This window comes from Lycium ferocissimum, chromosome 8 (assembly GCF_029784015.1).
Source record: "Lycium ferocissimum isolate CSIRO_LF1 chromosome 8, AGI_CSIRO_Lferr_CH_V1, whole genome shotgun sequence".
Lineage (NCBI taxonomy): Eukaryota > Viridiplantae > Streptophyta > Magnoliopsida > Solanales > Solanaceae > Lycium > Lycium ferocissimum.
In genome coordinates, this window is record NC_081349.1 from 10,064,830 (window position 1) to 10,086,301 (window position 21,472).

Consider the following 21,472-nt stretch of genomic DNA (forward strand, 5'->3'; position numbering starts at 1 on the left):
ATGAAAATTATTTTGGACTTTTATAATAGGAGTAATAATAAGTAGATATTTCTAATCGCTTTAAATTTCGAAACTTAATAAATTAAATTAAAACGTGGAGATCCAAAATTGAATGTCAACACATATATGCATAATTAATTTTACATTCAATAAAATGTTTCAATTTTGTTACTGGATATAGATATTTTATATGGTCTAATTCTTACTTCATAACTCAAAAAATCATACTAAATATATATACAGTCAGACCTTTCTATAACAACACATCTCTATAACAGTTAAATTTTTCGGAATAGATATTTTATGTTACATTTTACTTCTCTATGACAACATTTTACATATAACAGCAACAACTAACTTTATAACAGTACGCTCTTTGTAAACCCTCTTATAACAACTATATTCTTTTTTTTGGTAATATAATAATTGACCATATTTAACAAAAATAGAATATCTATGATTACTATAACAAGTGTAGAGATTTTAAATTAAACATATTTAATTTAATATATTATATTTGTGACAAAATATTACATATGAATATATATATTTGTAATCTAAAAATATCATTATCTTCTATTTTTATTTATAAATATTTCAAGAAGGAAAACAAAGTGAATAAGGAGTATGAATCCTATTATTTAGAGCAAGCAAAGAAACAAATCTCTAATTACTTCTAATCTTTTTTAAACAAGCTATAATTATAAATTTCTTCCATCAATCTTGAAAGAATTTAATTTTCAAGTAGATTTAAAATGTGGGCCATAGAACTTAAAAATTTATATATTCAATCATGAATTTATTGAAATTGTATTAACTTTTTCCAATGTTTAGTTAGTGAAGTATCCATATCTTTGAGGTTAAATATTTAAATAATTTTATTATTTTTTATTACATTAAAAGATAAAAATTAGATTTTATGCATCTTTTTTGCTGTAACGACCAACTATTATTTAAATGTCAAATGTTGTTATAGCTGTATAACAATTAAAAATAAATTCGAACAATATTATTATAGAGAGACTTGACTGTGCGAATGTGTGTGCGTGTGTGTCTATATATATATTCAGTACAATTTTTGTAATGACTAGCACACTGAACATCTCTAATGACCAGTTATATTAAAATCGCGATAGTAAATCTATCACTAATCCATTACAATACATAATATATTTATTATATGAGCAATTTTTTTTTTCTTTTGGTCGTAGTTCTATCACAAAATTTTGCATTATTATTATTTTTCAAATTATTTGGCCATCATTCTATCACTGTATTGGTAAGACTTACTGCGAGAAACTGTTTATCTCAATCATTTTCAATTTCATTTATTTGAACCTTGCAATTGTAGCCAAATTCTATTTAACTCATAGGCAAAATTGTTTCAATCATAGCCATTAAGTCGCTTTAATAGTTAAATTAAAATATAATTTTAAATTGACCAAATTGGAGTAAAATTGAAATTGAGTTATGTATCAAATTAATTAATTAAACTTTTTGGACTAAACAAAGATAAAACTATAAATACCGTAAATAGACTAAATAAATAGCAATTGGCCGTAAATAGTTATAACTTAATAATTCTAAATGTGTATGTAACTAGACAAGTTTTTTTTTTTTTTTGAAACGATTTGTAATTTTTAAACATCAAATACATTTTGTACTTTAGGAAATAATGTGTAACTAATATACATACACAAAATTAATACTTCAAAACATCAAATACATTGTGTACTTTAGGAAATAATATGTAACTAATATACATAAACAAAATTCATATAAATTATATACATAATATATATTAAGGTATTTTGCCAAATGAAATGGTAAATAGCACCAAAATAATATGAAAAATATTTTTGACTTTTATAATAGTTATCAATAGATATTTCTACTATGTTTAGAGGTCACGGAGCTTAATAAATTAACGTAAAATGTGGAGAGTTATAATATGATGTCTACACATATATGCATAATTAATTTTATGTTCAATAAAATAGTTTGAAAAATGTTTTACGTCATAGATTTTTATATATTCAAATTTCTACTTCATAACTCAAAAATCATTCTATATATATATATATATATATATAGTATAATTTTTGCAATGACTAGCACACTATAGTATAATTTTTGTAATGATTAGCACACTACACATCTCTAATGATCAATTGTATTAAAGTCGTGATAGTAAATCTATCGCTAATCCATTATAATAGATAATATATTTATTATAAGAAAGCTTTTTACGAGACTCTATCACATAAATTTGCATTATTATTATTGTTGTTTTTCAAATAATTTGCCATGATTTTGTCTCGTATTGGTAAGAATTCTTGTGAGAAATAATTTATCTCAATAATTTTTTATTTCATTTATCTGAATCTTGCAATTGTAACCAAATTCGTTTTAACTCGTAGCCAAAATTATTTCAGTCATAGCCATTAGTTTCTAGAATAGTCAATTTGTTTTAAATTAATATCAATTTCTTGCACAATTAAACCAAATTCAAATATAATTTTAAAAATTGACCAAATTGGAGTAAAAATGAGATTTAGTTATGTAAATTAATCAAACTTCTTTGATTGAAAAAAGATAAAAATAAATACCGTAAATAGACTAAATATACAGTAATAAGCCGTAAATAGTTATAAGTTAGTAATTTTAAATATGTATGTAATTAGACAATTCTTTATTTTGAAATGATTTGTAATTTTCTAAACATCAAATACATTTTGTACTTTAAGAAATAATATGTATTTAATTTACATAAATAAAATTAATACTCAAATTATATAAAGTATACATGTAATATATATTAAGGTATTTTGGCAAATGAAATGACAAAATAGCACCAAAATAATATGAAAAGTATTTTTAAATTTTATAATAATAATACATAGATATGTATGCTCTTTTTAAAATTCACAAAGCTTAGTGCCTGTTTGGTCATGAGAATTATTCACTTTTTTCAGATTTTTTTTTTTTCATTTTATTTGAAAATCACCGTTTGACCATGAAAATTTCAAATACAACTTGAAGTTGTATTTGGAAAACGCCTAAAACCTTGTTTTCACTTTTTTTCACTTTTAGTACATTCAAACAACCAAATATTCGTTACAAAACTATAACTAAACACAACTCCATCTTCAACTTCAGAAATTTCAAATAAAGTAAAAAATAGTATTTGGTTTCTATGGCCATACGCCCACTTAATAAGTTAACTTAAAATTTGGAGAGTCAAAATTGAAAAATGCATAATAAATTTTATGTTTAATAAAATATTTTGAAAAATGTTTTACATCGAATATGTTTTATATGTTCTAATTTCTACTTCATAACTCAAAAAACCATTCCAAAATATATATTCAATACAATTTTTGTAATGATTAGCGCACTGTGTATCTCTAATGATCAGATAAATTAAAATCGTGATAGTAAATCTATCATTAATCCATTACAATAGATATCATATTTATTATATGAAAAGTTTTTAAGATAATTTTTTTATCGTAGCTCTATCACATAATTTTGCATTATTATTATTTCTTAAATAAATTGGCCATGATTAATCGTTTGTCTTGGTAATAGTTACTTCGAGAAACAATTTATCTCAATCATTATTTATTTCATTTATTTGAGACTCTTGAATGTCATGTCCCCCATTAAAAGAGACGCTACCAACACCCGATGCCTTAAACTTATCCCATATTCATGGTACCATATTCTACTTATTTTTGACGTTGTATGGGTCACACAAGCCCGGAATTACTTTAATTGCATTGTCGTTAAACTTGTAATTAATCTATTTTAAATATAAAAATTTGTGCTACCTTACCAATAATATGTACAATTATCCTAACATTAAGCCTGCTCATGTGCATATATAATATCGATCATATACAAAATTGTTTTCAAAGTGACTTTGTGAGGTAAAAAGTGTTGAAACCATTCATAATACAAAAATAAAAGATAGGAATATAATTTTAATATTTAATGGTAAGTCGTTTAAGTTTTTATTTTTATTTTTTATTTTTAAAGTATGGGAATTTGACATGAAATATTGGAGGGAAAGTAAAATAACAAAAGTTGACTTTCAATTATTTTGGCTTCCCTCTAATATTTTGGTGTAAAATTCCCTATGTCACCCATTCCCCATATTCCCTCCCTGTAACCCACGACCAACCCCACTCAGATAAACTTGAAGTATCCAATTCAAATGCTACCGCATACACTCCAAAGAAAAAAGAATTCCCTGCATGTATTTCTTTTTTTTTTCTCTCAATGTCTTGCTATTTCCCCACCTGATGGTCATCCAACAATCGCCGTAAATTAACCCCTCTCTTGTGTAGTTTTTACTCATCAATATCTCTACCTAATAAAAGTTCCTATTATAATTTTTATTTGAATATTTATTTCAGTTAGCACAAGGAACAGTTATTCTATGGAGTTTTCAACTCCAAGATATAATTTGTCTTAATGGAGGAATTCTTAACATCCTTTTAATAAGGAGGTAGGTTTTTATTGATCCTTATAATCGAATAGTTAACTATTTTATATAGAAGTTACTATTTCTTTCTCATTGTTTTGTTTTCTTCACTAATTAATGTTAGTTTTATGATTAAAGATTGAAGATGTACTTTGCTTAAATCATGATATCAAAAAAGTATATACTAAATTATGATTTTTTTCTTCTTTTCACACAGGTACATGAAGGTGCAAAAAGTGTCTCAAGAGTGAAGTTTTTAGTTTAAAGATGTTGCATTAGCACATGAGGAAGGAACATACTTTTTCTTTTTCAATTTACCATTATTCATGTATTTCAATTAGATTTTTTATGATTAGTGATTTCACTCTATTTACTCAATTTTGGACCCATATGTTATCGCATAATTATAGATGTAATTAGCAGTTGGTTTTGTATGACTTTTGTGATGTCTTTTATTTAAAGATTTAAATACTCCCTAGTACGCTTTTGATCACAAAGTATCTATTTACGGAAAGTAGATTGCATTGCACATTTCAACCTGCATCAAATTTTAAATTCAGTGAAAAAAGTAATTTATTCCATAATGGCCTTCATATTAATAACATAATTATATTTTTAATTACAAATTAACTTTATTTGATGACAATTGAAATTTTCACAAATTAACGTAACGTATAGTGACAAATTAGTCTTGACAAAAAAAAAAAAAGATTCAACGACGAAATTGGTGCCTTTCCTAGAAAGACAAATTTGTCACTAATTTAATTATTTAGAGACGAAAATTTCCTTTCGTACACAAAGCATATAGCGTTTAGTGACGTAATCACATTCTTTTAACTACAAATTATGCATAGCTTTAAAGACAATCTGTATCGTCACTAATTAAAATTATAGTTAGTGACAAATTAGATTTCTCGGTAATAACCACATTTTTAGTGACGTACAATATTTTTAGCTACAAAATTTTTACACTATTCATGACAAATAGGTTCGTCATAAATACTACTCATTTGGGACGAAATTTTATTTTGTAATTAATATAACTTTATTCAGCGACGAAACACTAAGTTGTCTCCATATACTTTTAGCGACCCACTTTTACAGACGAAAGATTGACGAACTTTTTTTTGTCACGAAAGATCTTTTGTGACGAAATATGACTTTTAAGTGACAAAATAATTCATCACAAATAATGAAATTTGTTGTAGTGATTCATTATGCAACCTGAAAACACAAATACTGCAACATAAGACCAATTATACCAAATTTAGTGCGAAAGGTACGATTAAAGTACTAAGAAACCAAGGAGAGACGACGCAAAACGTAGATATTTTTGTGCCAAATATCAAGGTGTTGGTCCAAAATCTTGGGAACATCTTGAGGAGTTTATATCTCCAAATTTTGGATGATTTGATGAGGTTTTGGATCGAATTTCAGATTGAATTTGAGGTTGAAGAAGAACATTACAGTCCCATGTATGTCACTTGTACGTAATATGTGTATCACTTGTATATCATATGTATGTCATGTGTATGTCGTATATATAATACTGATGCACGTGATATACATAGGATATATTCAAAATATATATACCCGTTAACCTTCGTTTATGTTTTTTGTCTTCCGCTCAAGTTCTTCAATCAAAATCACTTAACTTGTCCAAATGATGTGAAATTTAAATAACAAGTTCCCTACCAAGAACGAACAAACCCTAATAACCTTTGCTTTAAAACAAAACATAATATATATTTTATCAAATGAGCACAAAATCATCAAAATCAATTTTCAAGTTTTTAAGCATTTCAAAGATCTTCAGTGGTGTTTATAGTATCCTCCCTCCAATCCGTCACGACAAGTCAGCAATAACAAAATGACGGCTTGCAATGTCGAAATTGAGAGAGCGAAGGGAGAGGCGGGTGGAGGAGAAGGAGAAAGAGAAATTGCGAGAGAAAATTTGGGAGAAATAAGTTTTGTCAAAATTAGAACCTAAAATCAGGAAATATCTATTACCTTAAGTTGCTACAAAATAAAAAATAAAATCTTGTAATGTAACGCAATTATTTGAAAGTGTCGATATGATATGTGATTAGAGCACCTAATTCGTCATGTGGTGTAAAATTCTAGTATTAATTTAATTTACAATATCATTAGCTAAGTAAATACAAATTAAGATCATAAAAGCAAGAGCTTTGCTTCGCTTGATTCACGCCCATAATCTCAGCTATTTCCAGTTCAATATTTTTGGTGGTTTTTCCCTCATTGCTGATGGGCTAAGAACCTATCGATCATACAGTTATGTCATTAATTATAGCTGTTTGTTATAATTGACGTTTTGCTCTTTAGGAAAAAATATGGGCAAAGAGATAGTGTCACTATCCTATTCATGCATCCCAAATAGTCATTTGTGCCCAACAATAACTCATGAGTGGAAAAAACGAATCATAATTCAAACAGTGATATCACGAGTTCAAATTCAATGCCCACCATCAATAACTTTGTAAACTTTTCTTCTTTTGAAAATTTGTCTTCTAACTAAGCGTGTAAAATGTAGCCCTTTAATCAAAGTGAAGTTACCATGATGTGGACAAAATCTTCTTAGGCTAGATAGAAATTTTTCACAACTTTTAATATTTCTAATATATATATAAGCGTGAAGAGAGGACTAACACAGCAATACAAATTTGTACCACAAGCTATATAAATTGTACATTATAATCAACTACTTTTTTATCCCACGTGGACATATGTCATAGTACTGAATATTTATCTCTTCTCATGTATACACGTATGCATTTCAAATTTAATTCTCCGACACATTTATTTCCTCCATGCACTTATACTTGTTGACTTTTGACTTTTCAAGTTCTTTAAGAATTAATAAATGAAGTACTCCCTCCGTCCCATATTACTTGGCCACATTACTAAACTACTTTTTTATCCCACGTGGACATATGTCATAGTACTGAATATTTATTCTCTCCGCATGAATACACGTATGCACTGCAATTTTAATTCTCCGACACATATTTATTTCCTCCTTGCACTTTTACTTGTTCATAAATGAAGTACTCAACATTACTAAAAATATATGTCCAAATTACTTGTTCATTTACAAAATCAAGATAAAATTAATTAAATCTTTCCCATCTTATCCTCTCCGTCCCATATTACTTGGCCGCATTACTAAAAATATATGTCCAAATTACTTGTTCATTTACAAAACCAAGATAAAATTAATTAAATTTCTCCCATCTTACCCTTAGTAATAAATGTTCTTGAAAATAGTCAATTTTGATTAGAATATATTTATTGGAAAGAGATTGGGTAAGATAATAAAATACATCTTTTATTTATGATTTTTAAGGGGCGTGCAAAAGGGAAAGTGACAAGTAATATGGGACGGAGGGAGTATATATTTTACCATAAAATTCATATTTATTGGTGTTAGTCTTAATAGCCTTCGAAAATGATTTGAAAATAAAAATTAATGTGAAGGGTTATAAGAACAAAAATTTCTTTCTCTTGATATGTTAACGTGGACAAGTAAAAGTAAACAGAGGGAGTGAGTTTTATCCCCATTTTTCTTCTTTGTCAATACTTTAAACGTGAAGAGAGGACGAACAATAGTAATGCAAATTTGTACAAAAAGTTATATACATTATACACTTTAACCAACTACTTTTTTTATCCCACTTAGACATATGTCATAGTACTAAGTATTTATTCTCTTCTCATATATATACGTATGCACTTCAATTTTAATTCTCCTACACATAACTTGTCCACTTTTGACTTTTCATGTTCTTTAAGAATTAATAAATTAAGTATATATTTTATCATAATATTCATATTTATTGGTGTTTAATCTCAATAACCTCAGAAAATGATTTGAAAATGAGTCATTAATGTGAAGGGTAAAATAAGAAGAAGAATTTTTTTTTTTCTGATATGTTAACGTGGCCAATAAAAGTGAAGGGAGGGAGTGACTTTTATCCCTGTTTTCCTTCTTTGTCAATACTTTACTTATTTTACTCTCCTTTGCAGCCTCTGATTATTGTTTCTTTACATTTATAAAATGTATTACTTTATATTTTGATTTCGGAATTAAAATTTGGTGATTTACGGTATAACATATATCTTTCTAATTTTGATTTCTTTGTAACAATTTTTTTTTATCTATAATTGTTAATATATTTTCATTTCGGAATTAAAATTTGGTGATTTACGATATATCATATATCTTTCTAATTTTGATTTCTTGGTAACAATTTTTTTTATCTATAATTGTTAATATAAAATATTATAATATATTTTTTAATTAATTTAATAAAAATATTTTATTAGTTTTATTTTTAAAAAATTCAGTATATACAACAATGGTTCTTATGTTTGGATCTGAACAGTCGGTTAATTGAAATGGATATCAACCTGATGGTATACATATAAGATATTAAAGAATTTAAGAAAAAATCTAAAATCAAAATATTAATTTTCCCTCATATTCTTGAGAGAATACATAAATACCCCTTGGAGATGACACCTTTTTTCAATAAGACACCTAAACTTTGCGGGGGTCCTATGACCCCCCCGAACAATTTTGAATTGAAATTAATACATCCTTTTCGGCCACACAGCGTAGAGAGTGTATATCACTCTCCTAGGGAGAGTGAGGAAATAAAAAAATGATAAATTTTTTGACAGCTATTAAAAATATTTTTTCTACTTATTTCTCTTTTTATTTTACCTTTTTCCTAATTTCATTTCCTTTTCTTTTTTATTCTTTTATTTCACCCATCTTCTTCATTTTTTTCCAGGCCATAGATGGTGATTTTCTTCTCTTAGCTTGTTTCTTTTAATGGTGGTATGGAATGGTTTTGAGCCTAAATGAGCTTTTAATTGTATTTTAGGGGAACTAGAAGAGGAAGACGGAAGAATATTAAAAAGTGGTCGTCGGCAAAGAGATGGCAGAAGTGGCGACCGATCGGCCATGATGGCTTCGCCATTGGTAGAAGAGAGTTTTTCAAATTGACTATTAAGCCATAATTGTTTGTATAATTTCAGGAAGAGAGGGATAGACCAAATGCAATGATAATAGCATAAAATGGTGAAGTGATTCTTTTGTTTCCATTTCTGAAGCTAAGCACACCTCCATTGTTGTTTCAGTGAAGCTCACGGTTAGGGGAAGGGGAGAAGGTGGGGTGAATAATTTTTAGATTTTTGTTTGGTGGTGATTTTAGTTTTTAGATTTTGATTATTTTGTGGGTTTGATTTTCAAATACTGATTGATGATTATTTGGTGGTGATATAGTGGAATTGATGGTTGTTGCAGTGGCGATGATGGTAGTGGCTTCATCGGAGGAGCTTTTACGATTGAGATGAAGAAAAAAGGGAGAAAATAAATAGAAAAAGAAAGAAAAGGATTCAAATAGAAAAAAAAAAATATAAAGTATTTAAAAATTAATTTGATACATGGCAAGTGACAATTGGTGCGTGATTTGCACACATTTTTTATAACTGGGATTGATCGAAAAAGGGGGTCTATATACTACTCTGAAGTTGTTCAAGTGGGTCATAGGACCCCCGCAAAGTTTAGGTGTCTTATTGAAAAATGGTGTCATCTCCAGGGGGGTATTTATGTATTCTCTCTCATATTCTTACTAATTTTCTTTTTCACATCGATTAATCAACTTTCATTGTCATGACAATGAGAAAAAAGTCCGACTCTTTCCATCTCAAAGACTTAATTCCATCATATATTTTTAATTTTTAAACTCCATTTTTTAATTATAACTAAAGCGATGGTACATAAAATACATTACGTATATGTTGCTATATATAATAACAATTAGAATGTTTTTAAAAGTTATTTTTAAAATGCAAACCTTAAAGATCACGGCTAATTAAAGTAAATAGACATGTTCGGTCAGTGCATCTAGGGGTGCTTATTGGTCAGTTCGGTTCGATTTTGAGAATTATCGGTTCGGTTTATCAGTTTGTAAATATGTTAAACCAAAATCAAACCGATAATATACTCGTTATCGGTTTTCGGTTTATCGGTTTTTGGTCCTTAATGGTTAGGTTTACGATCTAATCGATAAGAAAATGCTCCGCTAATTTTTTTATTTTTTTTGCTTTCTCTTGTTTTCATATGCTCTTATACACTATCTTCATGCATAAAGTCTACACAAATTACAAGACAAAAATTATAAAATGCACTGTAACAATCTTTCAAAAATAAAACAAGGCCAACCCCATTTGTTCATTTGAGAAGTGAGGGAGAGAGGCATAGACAAAGAGACATCGCAGGTCCTAGTTTCGTATGAGAATTGAGACTTTGAGAGAATGAGCGTGTCTGCGATAAGTAATTTAGAAATAGGTTTGTATTTAAAAATTAAAAGTTAAAGCCACTAATATGCAATTAGTGATTTCAATATAAGCTTATTAGGTTATCGGTTTAACCATTAACTAAATCCTTAAAACCGAAAATCGAACCGATAACCCAATAAAAAAATTTACAAACCGTTAACCCAATAACCCGATATCGATAAACCAATGGCGTTTTTATTGGTTCGGTTTATCGGTTAAACCGATTTTTGCACACCCCTAAGTGCATCGCACGGGCATATATTGCTAGTACTATATATAGAGATGGGCAATTTACGTGAAAAATACGTAATGTGTGTGAGGTAAATAGTTCAGATTTCGATACCCAAACCAAATCTGAAATAGTCATATGCGGTGGAGTTATTAAATGAGTTGTGTACTTAAGTTTGTAATGCATGTCTCTACCTTTGAAAACATCTCCTTTCAGAAATTGGAAAAATAAAAAGAAGAAAAAGAAATCAGTGGGTGTTTATGGATTTCAGACTTAATTTTAGTATCTAGTCAATGACTCGAATGATTCAGTACTGTTACTTTATAGATCGGTCAGTTAGATTTAGGATTCGCTTGATGAATAATCAGGGTCAGGTGCCAATTATGATTCACTCGAGTTTCAGCGTCTGAATTACAATATGTTAGACTCACATGATATTAATCCCTATTTTTTTGGGGAGACTCACCATGGTAGCTTACGTTTTCCAAACTTTTAATCATTTTCAATTTAAGATTAAATGAATTACCGAAACTGTTCTTAAATTTAGCAAAAAATAGAAAAGTAAATACGAACTAGTTCAAACTAAATATAGATTAATCTCTAAATAATATCATAAAAGGACTCGATCAAATCTGATCATGCTCGTATTATTCTCAATACAAATTTGAATTTAGGACGTTAGTTTTTAATTAAGGTATTAATTGCCTTTACAATTTCTTTGAACACAATCAAAAGTATACATGAGACAGTGGTGCTTTCGGCTTGGGGGAAGAAACTAGCCTGTCCATACGTAAAAGTACCCGTGAAAACACAAGATCAATAAAGGCCCACAAGAAAGCCCATGTGATGTGGAGCCATACTATTGCCATATCAAAAAATTGCGCAGATTGCCCTTCTTTTGGGGTGGTTTTCAAATGTTTTTTCATATTTGGTCTTTAAGTTTCAGCCTTCACTTGAAAAATGGCGCTTATACCCGGGTTTTTGGTTCGAATCATTTCAGCATAAATTTAAAAAAAAAAAAAAAAAATCGCAAGGCAAGGCTTGGGTCACATGTATGCTGGACCTGGCATACACTTGTTAAGGAATAACCAAAGTTATGTCGGACCCGGCATACTTATGTTAGCAGACTTTTAGTTAAGCCTTAACTAAAAGTCTGCCCATAAGGCAGAACTTTTCCTTAAGACATAGTTTAGTTATGCCTTATGGAGCAGACTTTTAGTTAAGGCATAACTAAAAGTATGCCCCATAAGGCATAACTTTTCCTTAAGACATAGACTTTGCCTTATAAGGCAAACTTTTAGTTATACCTTAAGAAAAAATTCCGCCTTATGGGGCATATTTTAAGTTATGCCTTATGGGATAGACTTTTAGTTAAGGCATAACTAAAAGTATGCCTCTAAGGCGGAACTTTTCCTTAAGGCATAAACTTTGCCTTATAAGGCGGAACTTATAGTTATGCCGGGTTCGGCATAACTTTAGTTATTCCTTAAGAAGTGTATGACGGGTCCAACATTCACGCGACCCAAGCCTTGCTTTGCAGATTTTTTTTTAATTTATGCCTGAGCGGGGGATCGAACCCAGAATCTCGTGATTTCTACACGAAGCTTAGGATTGCAACGCGAAGGACAAAAATTAAAGACCAACATTTTGAGTGGCAAAAACTAAAGACTATCCCAAAGGAAGGGCAATCCTGCGAATTGCCCTTGCCATATTGCTGGTGGAAATGGTACCAGGTAGCCACATTTGGGATTGCTATTTGAGTTTTTGTCAGTATTTATAAATTATTTAAAATTTAATAACAACCTAAAAAGCGAATGAAAATTAGCTTCTTCTTCTTCTTCTTCTTCTCCGCTGTGTCCTGAAGTTCGTTTGTTGAAATATGGAATAGAATCATCATGAAAGATTATATTCCGGTCTATGAACGTCAAAGGGACGGGTAATATCACATTTGAGTTGGTCACAATACATTAAGTCACAATACGAGTTATGACACAGTCATCCGGAGTTTGTTTGAGTTAAGATGGAGTTGAATCAATATAAGCTAAATAATAAGTCTATCGGATTTGGTTAACTCGAAACAATTTTTATTATCTTAATTTTTTTTTAAATAATCTGTGTACTCACCATACAAACTAAAAATGACTCATCTTTTCTCTATAAAGAGGAAAAATAGATCACGAACAGAAACCAAACTTATGGGTCAATTTGGCATATCCAAACTTTAAGATGGATTAATTCGATTGTGGTAAATTGAGCTAAATTTTACATCCCTAATTCTTAAAGATTAAATTTGTAAAAGTGGTCCAAATTTTCACTCATGAACTTAGGAAATATTTCACTCAGGTCGAGGTTTTAGCTTGTAACACATATCTCCACTATAAATTCAAATATTACACAACCCTTCCATCTTTCATATTTAGCATAACAAATTTTCTTTGTTATCCAAAAACGGATATAAGTTTCCCTTTATGTGCTAGTTTCATTTTTTTTTTCTTCAAAATTTTCTGTCCAAATAAAATGATCTTCAATATTATCAGAGGTAGATCACCTGCAGGAAGAGAAGCTGGTATCAATGTTTATTATGATAAGGTACAAATAAATTCCTTTTAATAACCTAATCATATAATATCATTTTACAATATCGGTGCATATAACTTAAACTTTACTGAAAATTAACTCGCATTGGTATTATCAGCAATTAAATTAAAAGAAGGTAAGCATACAAATAAAAAAACTGAACATTATGTTTGGGTGGTAAAAGTGATGTGGTACCAGTAAAATATAAAAAGAGGAGGCATCAATTAAGATTACTTGCCTTCTTTGCTTCACTAATTCTTATTCTTTGCCTTTTCATCAATCCTCCTTCCTACTACACCCTACAAGTCTTTTTGAAGCCATCTTCTTCACACAACAATAATTCTGTCTTTGTTTTCAATCTTCATCTTCTTCTCTTCCATCTCCAAAATTTCAGTGTAGTCCATAATGTACCGTCAACGCGAAACCAACCCCTATTTTCTTCCACCACATGTTCCTCCACTTGAACAACATGAACCACAACATCCACCATTCTCTTCTCAATTTCCACCAGTACTGCCTAACACAAAAGATCAAACACGAGAACCATATTCTGCTGGTGACTCTTATTTTCCAAGTCCAACAATGCCACTGTCAACAAGACATTCCCAGCCACAGCTGCACTCAGGACCACAACCACATTCTAGTCATGACTCTTATTTACCAACACCAGTACTGCCACCGCGACATCATCCACATTCTGGTCATGACTCTCACATGCCAACAGCAGTACCACCACGACATCAGCCACATTCAGGTCCTCGGCCACCGAGCCAACATCATCGTCACTCTTCAGGTGAGTCCAAATGTTGTTAAAAGGCTCGCTTATAGCGCGTTTAAACCCTGAAGCTCGGTGAAGCCCAGTTAATGCGCTTCACCTTGCTTAATTCATGATTTAGTGGAGGTGGTACTAAGGTGTGTGTGTCATCACAGATGCGCTCCGTCTTTAAGAGCACAACACGAGACAATAAATATTGTTAACCAAGTGGTAATTGTTGAATAAAACGTCATGACTGAACTTTTATCAACTAAGAACAAAAAATTAGAGATTTAGTATAGGAACCCACAAAAAACCTAAAATGACATCTATATCGGCAATTGAAGGAGGTCTTTGAGCTTATTGACATGATTTTAACTGCATATATATAGCTTAATTACAGTTTTCCATTTTCTTGTCCAAATAATTGTTATTTGTGATTGTAGACAGTTACTTTTTCTTGCATTAAAGACCTAAAGAACTTTAATGATTTTTTGCTCTTTTTGCTTTTGACTACTTTGTGTAGGTCTAGTGAGCGTGCCTACAAGGCGTAAAACGAGGCCATTTGCATGGCTAGTGGCAGGTTTATGTGCACTTTTCTGGGTCATGGTAATAGTAGCTGGCCTAGCAATCCTCATCATCTATCTTGTATTTCGCCCAAGAAACCCAAAATTCGACATAACAAGTGCCACACTCAACGCAGCCTATCTTGACATGGGATATCTCCTCAATGCTGATATTACTATACTTGCAAACTTCACAAACCCAAACAAGAAAGGAAGAGTGGATTTTCATTACGCCATTCTTGATCTTTATCATGGTGGACACCTATTGGCTTCCAGTTACATAGACCCTTTCTCGACAATGAGCCATGAGTCGAGGTTTCAAGATGTTCACTTGGTGAGTAGCGAAGTTCGACTTCCTTTAGAAAACAGCCAATCGCTGAAGAAGGAAGTGGATAATGGAAGAGTGAAGTTTGAAGTGAAGGGACTTTTTAGAGCAAGGTCTAATTTAGGAAGCTTCCTTCAATACTCCTATTGGTTGTATAGTAGGTGCACTATTGTAGTTACCAGCCCTCCAACTGGTGTCTTGATTGGCAGAAAGTGCGTAACGAAGCGCTAACAGCGAACAGAGTATATTTTGACTTCAAGAAATGGCTTAATTACTTGTGCTACGCTTTCAGCCACGTTTTGATTCTCCATTTTTTTCTTTTCTGCCAAAAGATCTGATTTGTACAATCTGATTTGGAGCTTTACTACCTCTTACTATTCGTTGTACTTTTGTTTTTTGTCAATACAATCCAGAGATTGTTAAATCAAATTTTCCCACAACACCTTAATATTGTAGCAGTTTTATATTGCTTTTTTCATTAACTCCTTAGAATGGGAAGGGGACAGAGATAAGATGACGGCTTATTTGCCGAATGTTCAAACTTAGAACCACAGCATTTGTATAACGAAAAGGCTAAATACCAGGATTTTTCAGCAGCGGCATAATCTTGGAACCGTATACATTACATAGAGATACGAACTACAGGTTGCGCAACAAGTCCAAATGCAATATGATGTTACTATCGAAAAGAAAATAGACAGATCGTGCATTGGACATCAATATAATTATCTTATTGCAGAAGGCAAAGGTTCTGAACAAAAATGAGACGGCCACAACAATAGAATTTCTTGAGAGATGGGTGAAAGAGGACATTCTCTCAAGCATCATACATACAAGTTCTCCTCAAACGAGGCACATAACTTCACTAACTATATTCTCTTCTCGTAGAAATGCCAAATAACTCGATGCCTTGAGACAACAATACAGGTATGAACAACTGATGCAGGAGTGATGACAAACCAAAATGCATCCCCTTATAACCTCCGGAATTGGTCCCTGGTGAAAAAGGGATGCCTTAGGGCATCACGAGCCGTCATTCTGATAGACGGGTCGAATCTAAGGAGACCTTGCAAAAGGTCTATAAGATCACCAGCTGAATGATCAACATGCTGCATCACCAAATTCTGCAGCAAAGGCCAGAGAAGATTTACGTAACATGCTGGTGAATAAAGAACAAGTGTAAAAGGAGAATACAAACTAATAATCCACCTGAAGACGAGGCAGCTTCATCACAGATTTTATGCTCTCTCGGGAAGTGGCACCTTCAGGCCAGTCTAATCTACCCCTCCTTACATATTTCTCTGCATGTCGACTATCCAAATAAAAAAGTAATAAGTCAAATGCTGATAATAACTGATAACATGAACATTCTAAAAACAGCACTCACTCCACTTTTTTTAACATTTGTGATGGTAATGGACCCAAAACTCTTTCCATCATGGCCAGGTGCTCCAAATTCTCGTGTGTCTGGAATAAAGCTTCACCCTGCAAAATTACCAAACATAAATACCTACTGCATTTTCCATCACAACATATTAACGTCTGGCTTCAAACAAACAGATTAATGAGAAAATCAGATGCTAGCAAATACCGAGCATAGTTCTACCAAGATGCATCCCACGCTCCATAAATCGCACGGGTAGCTCCATCCAAGGCCTAAAATAAACATAAGACCCAGTAATCAAGTAAGAGAACAATGCTAAATTAAGTGAGACTTCGTTGAAGGGAAGAAAATCTAAACCCACCAAGAATAACTTCAGGTGCACGGTAATGTCGTGTAGACACAATATAGTTGTGATCTGGTCGTTCATAAGCAGTGCTGCCAAAGTCGATTACTTTGATAGCACTTGACTTTGGTAACCTTTTATAAAATGATCTGTCTCTGTGTGACCATGGTGTACCCTGCAAAGGCAAGTAAAGGAACATACAGGGACAGAGAGATAAATGATGTGGCATGATCTCCAGAGGGCTAGTTAATTCTAGTTGTTATAAAAGTATAACACACTCCTAAGAGCTTGAAAAGCAGAACCTAATATACCTTGTAGTCGGGCACTTTTATGTAGTCGGCGGAAACAAAGAGTATATTCTCGGGCTTAAGGTCCGTATGGATGAGACGCATATCATGCATGACTGTAAACAAAGGGGACAATAAGCATTCACAATTCACAATTCACAATAAAATGTCTTCAACACAGTGGTGGCAATATAAAGGCAGTAACTTAACTAACAAATTAGAAAAGTAAAATGCAAAATATAAAACTCTTGAGAGCAAGAGAACAAAAAGATGCACAAGTATCTCATACTAGAAAAGTGAATTGAAGAAGTATAGACCACACACATGCTATACATTCCAACAATTGCCTCCCAATTTCACGAACTAGATCAACTGGAAATGCGCGATAACTGTTTTTCCGTAGAAAATCGAATAAGCTTGGCCCAAGCTTCTCAAACACCTGTTAAGACCATTAAATTCATTGCAAGCCTTAAGTCCCCATAGAATTCGCAAAGTTGGGGTATCGGGTTACCACAAATCAGTAATGTACTTACTAAGCAAATATGGTTACGATAATCAAACCAGTTCCGTAATTGGACACAACTGCAAAGAAGGAACTTATTTAACCATCACATGCAAACTTGCATTTATATGAAAGGCCAGTATATTCAACATAGACAAGACATACCGGCTTCCACCCCTATCATATCTCCCTAGCAACTGAAGCACGTCAACTTCTACCATTGCTGCTTCACGATACTTCTTTATACTTCGGATAATTTTGATGGCAACAAATTCCTTTTGCTCTCTGTCCCAGCATTCTAGAACTTGACCGAAGGTACCTGGTGAATTACAAAACATTGAAGAAAAAGATCCATGGGCAAACAAAAGCAATTTAAAATTAAATCAGGAAAAGAATATTCAGACTGACCTTCACCAATCTTTTTGAGAATTTTATCTGCAATTACAGGAATGAAAATGAGTGAGAACATTATGGAGGGAGTAGGCCTATACTTGAATGCAGCTAAACTAACGGAATTCAGTATATGCACTCTAACATAAGCCATGACAGGAAATACATTCTGAGATTCTGAAAAGCTTCTAGTATTCAGCCAGGGAGAAGAGATATGCTGCTCCTTGGTTTGGCCGTCATTAGGACGGGAAGGAAGGTCAACTCCTGAAGTTTATGCAAGCAAATACATCTATAAAACAATGTGCAACCTCATTTCTTACACTTCCCTGATGCTCACTTATTACGCCACGGAAGAGAAGTAGATTGTTGAGAATAAAAAGTGCTCCTCCACTATTATTTTTTTATCACTTTCTTCAATGAGTAAAGATATCTCTCGTATAAAAAAGGGATACTACCATATACAATACACATAAATTATCAGGTGGAATAGCTGAATTTCTAAGCACCTTTTGGTTTCTAATTGCTAACTACAAAACCATGATTACATAATTTCTTGTGGACAAAATGATGGACTTCAGCACGAATCAGACACAGAAAGAACTGGTGTATAAGAGCAACCAAGAAGAACCTAACATATACTTTCATCAAGCAGAGCCTAACACATATATAACATGGTGATGAAAAAAAAAAAGTAATTACAGCGAGTCGTTAAATTCTCTCCAAGCTCAAACATGTAATGTCCATCTTTGTCATCATCTCGCCGTGGGGGAGAGCCTTTTTGAGCCAGTCCTTTTACATATAAATTATCATGATCGGGTAGTAATCTTGAATGCACATAGCTCGATGAATTGCCAACTTCTTGCCCATAATATATTCCCGACTGAGCCTACAGACAACCATTCATTCATATTCTTCTGAAAAAGATATAACATAAAACCTATCCTATATTTAAAACTAAACTGAACTTTGAAATATTTGCAAGAGTAACAACCAAGATGAATATTTTCACACAATCCCCAACTCAACAAACTCACTAAGCTGGACATAACTATTAAATCTCTACAAAATTATTGACATGAAAAAAACAATACAAAAATTTGTCCCGTAACAAGTATTCTCACCAACATCAGACATAGTTGAGATTGATGTGCGATCAAATACTAGTACACCTTTCAGTTCATACCGCGCATAAATCTTCCTATTCTACTGAGATCGGTTTGTACCTTTTCATCATGATTCAAATCTTCTTTTAATCCCGCTTTTCAAAAGAACCTCTAAATAAATTCTATTCTTGTAAAATTACAGATTAACAAAGTTCTATTTTTCTCTTCTTCTTTTTTCCCCACTTAAAGTAAAGTCCCCAAATGCAGTAAAATATCACATGCATATTAAACAAACAAAAGTTTGCTGATATCCAATTTATATCACAAACTGAAATACACATTTCTGATCAAGAATTTAAGCATCAACATATCCTCCAATATCCAATTTATATCACAAACTGAAATATACCTCTTACAGCTCACAATACGTTCATTGGACAGTTCAATTGTATTCAAATTACTCACTATTGAACTATCACATGAGGCTCATATACCTCTATTCATTTTTGTAAAGACCCCTTTTAACTAATTTCCTCCACTGTTTTGGTCATTGGAACTTCTCACAAAAAAATAATACTCCCTCATCCTAATTTATGTGATACTTTTCGCTTTTGACTAAACTTTAAAGCTAAATTGGATTAGATTAACTCAATATTTTTAGATTAAAAGTTATATATTTGAAAACTACATGAATAATACTATAACTTGCAACTTTTCTCATATCGGTGAAAAAATAAGTTTTAAAATGTGGGTCAAAGTTAATGCAGTGAATATCGGGAAGCGAAAAATATGACATAAATTGGGACAGAGAATCAATAACACCAAAACTTTCATTGAATCGCAACTTCAAATGTAATCAAAACACTCGAAATTCCGCTAAAAACTTCTCATTTTCCGAACATCTCACAACAACAAAATAATAATTAATGACACAAAACTTTCATTGAGCCATGACTTGAATTCTAATCAAAATTGAGCTACATCTATTTCATTTTCCAACAAAAGAAAAAAAAGAAGAAGAAAAAAGTGTTACCTTGGGAGTATGAGAAGGATCCCAATCCAATCTAGGACGTTTTTTAGGACGACGATCCATATAAGAATGTGGATACTCCGTTACATAATCCATTTCCATCGATCAATTCGATGACATATACAAATAGAGAGAGAAAGAAAACCCTAATCCCCAATTTGTGTTTTGTGACCTAAGGAACACCAATAGCTCATGGTGTGGAGCGTACGATTGAGAATTTTGATTGATGGATCACCGTTGGATTAAATGTTGAGATTTAATCACGACCGTCTCAACCGACTTTAAAAGACTCATGTTTAGAAATACTAACCATGGTTAAGTTAGGCTTTTTTTTTTTTTTTTTTTTTTTAATCCTATGTATGCGTTTCCATTCCGAATATTCTATCCAAGGATAACGTGCCATTTCAATACCTTAAGGGGTCGTTTGGTTCAGAAATTTGTTATGTATGGATTAGCTATGTTGCGATTAGTTACACTAAGGGGTGGGTCGTTTGATATGTGGATTAAATTATTCCCAAATTATAATTCTGGGATTAATTTATCCCATCTGGGAGGTGGGATAAACTAATCTCAAAGTTAATCGGATAAGGTGGGATATCCATCGTTAAGTTTGAGCTTCATTTTATACTCTATTTGGTAGAATGTATTAATTAATCTCAAGATAAATGTATACCTTCTATCAAACATGATATAAAACTAATCCCAAAGTTAGTGCTGGGATATCAACCTTATATCGTGTATCAAACGACCCATAAGATTAATTATGCAGAAATTGTTATTCTGAGATTATTTTTTATTTAATGTTTGGTTTATTTTATGAAAAAGGGCATATAAATGGTAAAATTTAAATTATCTATTTATTGTTTAAACAAAATAAAATGAATTGACAAGAGGAGGTTACTCAGATTGTAAGCACCCTCCACCACCAACACGAAAGTTGTGGGTTCAAGTTACCAGAAAAACAAAAACGGAGAGCTCATGGGGTGGAGTAAAAAAATGAATTGACTTTTCTATCCTCATTCACTATCACGTGTTTTTGTAATGAATTTTCCATGGTACAGTTTAATGACTTTGTCATTATAGTGTGGACATCAATCCTATGTACAAACAGTCAAACTTCTATATAA

General features: G+C 31.6%; 2 protein-coding genes across 4 annotated transcripts; one reads left to right on the forward strand and one right to left on the reverse strand.

Moving 5' to 3' along the window:
* Positions 1-13,764: 13,764 nt before the first annotated feature.
* LOC132067200 (uncharacterized protein At1g08160) lies at positions 13,765-15,773 on the forward strand. The gene is made up of 2 exons (XM_059460356.1): positions 13,765-14,454; positions 14,942-15,773. Exons 1-2 carry the CDS (start codon positions 14,067-14,069, stop codon positions 15,535-15,537), a joined length of 984 nt encoding a protein of 327 aa, XP_059316339.1. The 5' UTR covers positions 13,765-14,066; the 3' UTR covers positions 15,538-15,773.
* Positions 15,774-16,015: 242 nt separating this feature from the next.
* On the reverse strand, positions 16,016-20,564 carry LOC132067199 (serine/threonine-protein kinase AFC2-like). 3 transcript variants are annotated; one of them, XM_059460352.1, is made up of 12 exons: positions 20,349-20,564; positions 18,912-19,098; positions 18,231-18,257; positions 17,988-18,141; positions 17,854-17,902; positions 17,645-17,759; positions 17,345-17,436; positions 17,052-17,208; positions 16,898-16,962; positions 16,694-16,791; positions 16,516-16,618; positions 16,016-16,430 (listed from the first exon to the last, which is right to left on the reverse strand). In XM_059460352.1, the coding sequence occupies exons 1-12, from the start codon at positions 20,445-20,447 to the stop codon at positions 16,281-16,283; spliced, it is 1,296 nt and encodes a 431-aa protein (XP_059316335.1). In that variant the 5' UTR covers positions 20,448-20,564; the 3' UTR covers positions 16,016-16,280. The 3 variants fall into 3 exon arrangements, with proteins under 3 accessions (XP_059316335.1, XP_059316336.1, XP_059316337.1); XM_059460353.1 differs by lacking the exon at positions 18,912-19,098 and having other exon boundaries at positions 20,349-20,476; XM_059460354.1 differs by lacking the exons at positions 17,645-17,759; positions 17,854-17,902; positions 18,231-18,257; positions 18,912-19,098; positions 20,349-20,564.
* Positions 20,565-21,472: the final 908 nt, after the last annotated feature.

Bases quoted from the DNA above. Each gene is read 5' to 3' on its own strand.
- LOC132067200 (XM_059460356.1), top strand. From the start codon at position 14,067: ATGTACCGTCAACGCGAAACCAACCCCTATTTTCTTCCACCACATGTT. The intron at 14,455-14,941 runs GTGAGTCCAAAT...TACTTTGTGTAG, and splicing joins ACATCATCGTCACTCTTCAG to GTCTAGTGAGCGTGCCTACA.
- LOC132067199 (XM_059460352.1), bottom strand. From the start codon at position 20,447: ATGGAAATGGATTATGTAACGGAGTATCCACATTCTTATATGGATCGT. The intron at 18,258-18,911 runs GTAATTACTTTT...CTGTAATTGCAG, and splicing joins AGAGAATTTAACGACTCGCT to ATAAAATTCTCAAAAAGATT. The intron at 17,760-17,853 runs GTAAGTACATTA...TGGTCTTAACAG, and splicing joins ATCGTAACCATATTTGCTTA to GTGTTTGAGAAGCTTGGGCC.